Source organism: Gavialis gangeticus, unplaced genomic scaffold, assembly GCF_001723915.1.
Source record: "Gavialis gangeticus isolate Ggan-Ray unplaced genomic scaffold, GavGan_comp1, whole genome shotgun sequence".
NCBI classification, from domain to species: Eukaryota; Metazoa; Chordata; order Crocodylia; family Gavialidae; genus Gavialis; species Gavialis gangeticus.
This window is the reverse complement of record NW_017729000.1, coordinates 8,601,657-8,607,787: the sequence shown is the minus strand read 5'-3', so window position 1 is coordinate 8,607,787 and position 6,131 is coordinate 8,601,657. Positions and strand designations below refer to the sequence as shown.

General features: G+C 43.6%; 1 protein-coding gene across 1 annotated transcript; it reads left to right on the top strand.

The window, feature by feature from the left end:
* Positions 1–1,944: 1,944 nt before the first annotated feature.
* On the top strand, positions 1,945–4,347 carry LOC109290098 (neuropeptide Y receptor type 6-like). The gene has a single exon (XM_019506487.1). It carries the CDS (start codon positions 2,657–2,659, stop codon positions 3,776–3,778), a length of 1,122 nt encoding a protein of 373 aa, XP_019362032.1. The 5' UTR covers positions 1,945–2,656; the 3' UTR covers positions 3,779–4,347.
* Positions 4,348–6,131: the final 1,784 nt, after the last annotated feature.

The window sequence follows — 6,131 nt, the reverse complement described above, 5'->3', positions numbered from 1 at the left end:
CACACACACACACACACACACACACACACACACACACACACACACACACTAGCAGAGAAGGCAGGATTTTTCTGGCAAGTTGCATGGCTCCTAGCTAGATCCTACTTCACCACCTGGTTTTCTCCAGGAGGTAAAGGTTTGGATGTGCATGGGGCAGGCCAGCAGAGTGATCAGAGCAAGTAGGAGAGGCCGGATGAACAGAGAATCTCCTCCTGGACAACAGCCTTTCTACAGAGCTGGACTCTGGATCCATGGACATCCCTGCACTAGCAGGGACTCCCTGTCTTTTCAGCACATGCATCCTACTGTGTAGCACAAGTGCAGCAGGACAGTTATTGCCTCTCAGACCAGCAGTAGCTGATGGTGGAGTCCAGGGATATGTTGCATTTAACTGCTGTTCATCCTCCAGCTCGCTACGTCACACCAGCTGCTTCATGCCCCAGCTATGTCGCCTGTTCACAAATGGCCTGACCTGCCAAGTACCAGCTCCTTCAGCGCCCACAGAAATACCCGAGTGGCAGTGTTTTTCAGGCCCATAACAGATGAGAGGACTAGTTGAGGTGCGGGGTACTCTTGCCACCTGTTCTGTCCCCCGACTGTATGGTACATGCGAGGGACCAAGCAGGCTGTTTCAGCCTTTAGATTGCACCAACATGCCAGGAGTGGCTTTGCAAGTCCCTTTTCCACTCCCTCACATATATATCTGTACAAGATCAAGTCTGTTTCTTTAGGTTGGATGTGAGGCTGAGTGTTTGGATCACATTTGGATCAACAGGATCACAGAAAAGTAACAGGGAAAAAGCCATTCCCCATTCTAGCATAACTGAGCCAGACCTTTCTTTTTATCATGCTCAGGGCGATTTATTCCTGCTTGCAATCACTTCTTTCACAGATTCCTTAGACACAGTTTCTTGATCTGGAATGGCAGGGCAAACTGCAAACAGCTGCAGCAGAAGGAAGCCACCCAAGGTGGAATTTCAGATGAGGATTTTTTTTTGTTTTGATCAAGATGAATACAGATCTGGGAGTCATAAAAATCTAGGTACAGGTCCTCAGTTCAGTCATGAACTTGTTGTGCAACTACATTCAAACCACTGAACAGAGCTGTGCCTCATTGACCTAGTCATGCTAAAAACTTTTTCTGTAAAATGTTTGACAGAGATGCCATGCAAGTACAAAGTGTTCATCACAGTGATGAATTTTCTTTTATTTGTGTTTTTTCTTAAAACTTATATTGCTTCCTTTTCCTGGCTTCTTCACAGGGCTGTCACAGTGTAATGTTTATTTCTAGGGGTAAAGAAGAACCTGCTTCTAGTTTCTTATAACTACACAGACACAGGATTAAGGTGAGTCACATTTGTCGTGCCTTAAAAGGGATGTTAAATGCGATGCTAAACAGTTTTTAAAAAGTAAAAAGGATGAACAAGCAGCTATGTGGGTCCTTTACCTTTTCAGGTTTGAAATGCTATGCCATCTCCCTGCCCCCCGGGCAGGGGGTCGGCCTAGAAGATCTACAAGGTCCCTTCCGACCCTACATCTATGAATCTATGAAAATTTTTCAAGCCTTTGCCTTAAAGTTCATTTTACAACTCACTGCTACCTTAAATTCACCACCATCTATTTCTTACTGCTGACCCAGATCTATTCGCATTTGCAATAGTTTTACAGGTTTCTAATGATGTCAACAGATATATGTTTTACACATGTAAATCCGAAGGAAGTCAGAGAAAGAGCAGGTCTTTGTTTCTAGAGATAAGCTATTGCACTTCAGATTCCTTTGTATGTATGCAAAGGAGAGCGAACCTGAGGCTAGATCCCACATGAAGATACTTGCACACATGACAAAGATGCTGTCTCCAAGACGGAAAGCAAAGTATCCTGCTGTTGTACCCTAGTCTGTTATTTCCCCACTATTATGAGGTCCATATCCTGCAGAAGTCATGGCAATGGTATCCGAGGACAGGACACTGCATCTTGTAGAGTGCTTAGCGTGCCTGGCCGCGTGCGTTCCTTCACTTTGTCTGCATGATCTTTTTTTAAGTTCATTCTGCCCAAATGTAATGGACTGTGTATGACTGTAGCAAGTGGTCAGAGTTTCAGCACACTATCACCTCGTAGAGTGGAAGAAGAAATGGGTGTCAGGCCTAAATTTAGCTCTTTTCATTATAGAAACAGGATTCCTTAGTTTCCCAATAATGGCTGAGCCATTTTTGGTCAAATATTCCAAAAGCGCACACCTTTAGCCACTGACAGAGCCTAGACTGTTTCATCCCAGGAGGTGAAAGTTATCCACAACAGAAATAAGAGGCTTTGAGTGAAAACCATTAGGCAGCTTCATACAGCAAATATGCTGTAGTCTGTGAAAAAAAATCTGTCAAATCTTGGAGACAGCGGGTGCAGAAATCTCACAAAAACAATGAAATCTGTTTTACAAGAGACCTGACCATTAATGCTGTCCCCTTTGCTCCTATTTTCAGAATTCATCAATACTGTAAGTACGTCTATAAATCTGTCCAAATACAGCTTCGTGAAGATCAATATAAAATTGGACCCTATTAAGCCTTTGGGAGGCTCCAAGCAAATATCTTCTAAATAATTAAGGCGAACAAAAAAACTCCCCATCCTAAAATTGTACCCATGATTTCAGAGTTCCTTGATGATGGATAAAATAATTCAGCATCCCAGCGTGGGTTTGTCTAATCGAACCGTTGTAAATAGAAGCAACTCACAGTTCTCAGACTTTGAGTCGTGTCAGCTTTCTTTCCCTGCGGTCTTCTTGCTCATCACAGCTTACACCGTAGTTACCATAGTAGGGCTTTTTGGAAACCTTTGCCTGATTATTATAATAAAAAGACAGAAAGAAGCTCAAAATGTTACAAATATTCTGATTGCCAATCTCTCCTTATCGGACGTCATGATATGCATCATGTGCATTCCTGTCACTGTTGCATACGCTTTGATGGACTACTGGATTTTTGGCGAAGCCATGTGTAAAATAAGCTCGTTTGTACAAAGCATGTCTATCACAGTCTCTATATTCTCACTTGTGCTAATTGCTGTTGAGAGATACCAGCTAATAGTAAATCCCCGTGGCTGGAAGCCTAATATTTCACATGCTTACTGGGGAATTATCTTAATTTGGGGTTTTGCCCTCATCATATCCATTCCTTTTTTCATATTTCATCAATTGACTGATGAACCCTTTGAAAATCTCTCTCTCCATGGAGATTTCTACAAGAACAAAGTTGTTTGCATTGAGACATGGCCATCCGTTACAGAGCGACTGATTTTCACCACCAGTCTCCTGGTTTTCCAGTACTGCTTCCCACTGGGTTTTATTTTTATCTGTTATCTCAAGATCTCTGTATGTCTCCGACGGAGACACGAAGTGGATAGGATGAGGGAGAATGAGAGCAGACTAAATGAGAACAGAAGGATTAACATGATGCTGATTTCAATTGTCATGACCTTTGCTGCTTGCTGGTTGCCTCTGAATATATTTAACGTTGTTTTTGACTGGAATTATGAGGCCTTGATGAACTGCCACCATAATCTAGTGTTTACATTATGCCACTTAGTAGCCATGATCTCAACCTGCATCAACCCCATCTTTTATGGATTTCTTAACAAGAATTTCCAGAAGGATTTAAGAGTGTTAATTCACCACTGCAGATGCTTGGCATCTCAGGAAGCTTATGAAAACATCACCCTTTCAAACCTGCAAACAGACATCTCTAAGGGGCCCCTGAAATCCCATAACATGCCAGTGACTATTTAATATAATCCAGCCCAGAAGTTTCCAAAACTTTGTATTTATTGTGAAGTGACATTCTTTAAAGGAACTATCCAGGTCTCAATCCTGTTCCTACTGAAGTCTTTGCCACCAAGTTCAGTGGGGCAGGATCGGGCCCCAAAAGATAGACGTATTTTGTATTTTATCGGTGATTAATTCTAGCAAGTCACACCCAAGAATGTCAAAGTCAATGAGAGTGAAATACCAACAGTATCAGCATATTGGCTTTTCGCCTATGATTTCAAGGTAAGGGACGTGCTGCCAGAATGCAGAAATAGTTGGCCATCTCAGCCCATGATATACGCAACAGTCCCTCGGTCAAACGGTTCCTCCTGGTCTGCCTACGCAATCCAATTTTAGCATCACCCCCGCAATCCCATCAGTCCTTCGGCTGACATCCCTGGCCTTGTGCTTCTCAATGAACCATACTCATCTTTGCCCAACGTCTCATAGAAACTATGCCAAATGCGTGGTCAGTCCTTCCAGAGGGAGTTGAGACAGGCAGGAGCTTTAATTTAGATGTAGATGGTGAGGAAAGGAAAGGCAGGGGAAAATCGAGATCTCCATGTTCTGGGCCTGAGCTTATAGGTGTTGGGTGCAAACAGCACCTGGGTCTGCACCTTCTCCTTACACCCTCATGCTGGAGCAGTGGCAAGGATCTGGGGGAAGCAGAATGTGTGCCTCACGGATGCGTAAGAGCACTTGTGAGAAAAGGAGAGAGGAGCCTCCCCTCCAGCTCTTCTTGCAACAGGGGCAAATGCTCTTGCTGCATAAGAATTGAGCCTGCAGAAGGCAGCTCAGGTCCTCCTCAAGCAGGTGCCAAGGGCGGGCTCTGCTCCTAGAGCCTCCCTTGGCACCTGCAGGTTGGCCTGAGAAAAAAAAGTATTTCTCCTATATCTACCCCTATTGCCCCTTGCTTAGCTAGGGGCTGGCTGTGCCCAAGAGACGTGAGGGGTCAAAATGTATTCTGCGGGACACCCCCTTAACATGCTCATTTTATATAAGGAGCATGGGGTGCCATGCATCTCTCCCCTTCAGCTGCAGGACATGGTTAATTTGCTTCCTATTGATATAGAGTTTCCAAGCTTTTGCCACAAGGAAAAAGGCTAGAGTCTAGGGCTTTTTTGTTGTTTAGGAAATCAAGGATAAGCCCAAATTGCGCTCTTACATGTCTTATCCAGCTCAACAGTGTTCCAGATAAAAATGCATATGGTATTCTGCATAACTGCACTGTATTCTTCTCACTCGCCAATAGAAATTGTAGGGTGCTTTGTTTTAAATACCACTGGGCCCGAGAGCACGCTCATTGGAACAGCCGATATCAAACACGCTGTGAATTCAGAATTAGTCATTTGTTTCAGCTACTTACACAGACGAAAACTGGCTTCTCTGAAGGGAAAATGAGTCGCGTTCTTCAGGTTGCAGAGATTTCCTCCTCCCAATCCCCACGTGTTACCAAGAGGTGAGACGCAGATGACGAGCCGTATTTTAGACAGGCTGGTTTTCATTTCAGAGCGTGCATCTAGTTGAAAATACCTATAAAATGAAAATATAGTAGGGCCGTGCGTGGACATCTAAAGATATACTATTAAATGCTAATTTTCTTTGACTTAAAAGATACTGAAAACTGTTTTACAATATAATACATTTTCAAAACTATGAGACAACTCATTGAAAATGTGCTCCATCCTCCTCATGATACCGTCCGTCAGTGCAGACAATTAGGAATGGTGCTGATACACAAGTCCATTAGCTGCTCTTCGTATTGCACTACTATGATAGCACTTTATCCCCCACTGGCTAGTTAGAACAGGTGTCTGCATTTCAACGCATGTGTGGGGGTGGGGGTGGGGGGTGTGCGTGTGTGTGCACGCGCAGGTGGCTTCTCTCACCCCACAAATCCTTCAACAGCAACTGACAATAATGTCACAAGCCTAGCATAATTGCTATGTAGAAGGCTATACGTGGAAGTAATTTTTTCTTCTTTTTTTTTTTCTAATTGAGAAATAATGTTTTCAGACTTAACTTTATGCGGTCTTGTTTATTTATGCCTGCCAAGCCCTAGGCAGATCTGTTCAGAGATCAGTTAGCCCAAAGATAGTCAACCCATAGCTTGTGGCATAGATAACCACTGTGTGGTATGCATCTGGTAGGTGATGGAGAAGGGAACAGCAACAGATAAGGCAGGGAAGGGGACTGGAGTGCATTTGAAGTGGGTACAGAGCTTATCCTATGTTACTCCTGCCAAAAAGGCTGGCCCCGACTGAATTTTAGTCTATCCCCTTACCGACAATGCAGGATCAATTATACCTGAAGCATCTTCAAGATGAACATCTAA

What these genes read in the sequence shown, in the direction of transcription:
- LOC109290098 (XM_019506487.1), top strand. Translation starts at nt 2,657, where the DNA reads ATGATGGATAAAATAATTCAGCATCCCAGCGTGGGTTTGTCTAATCGA.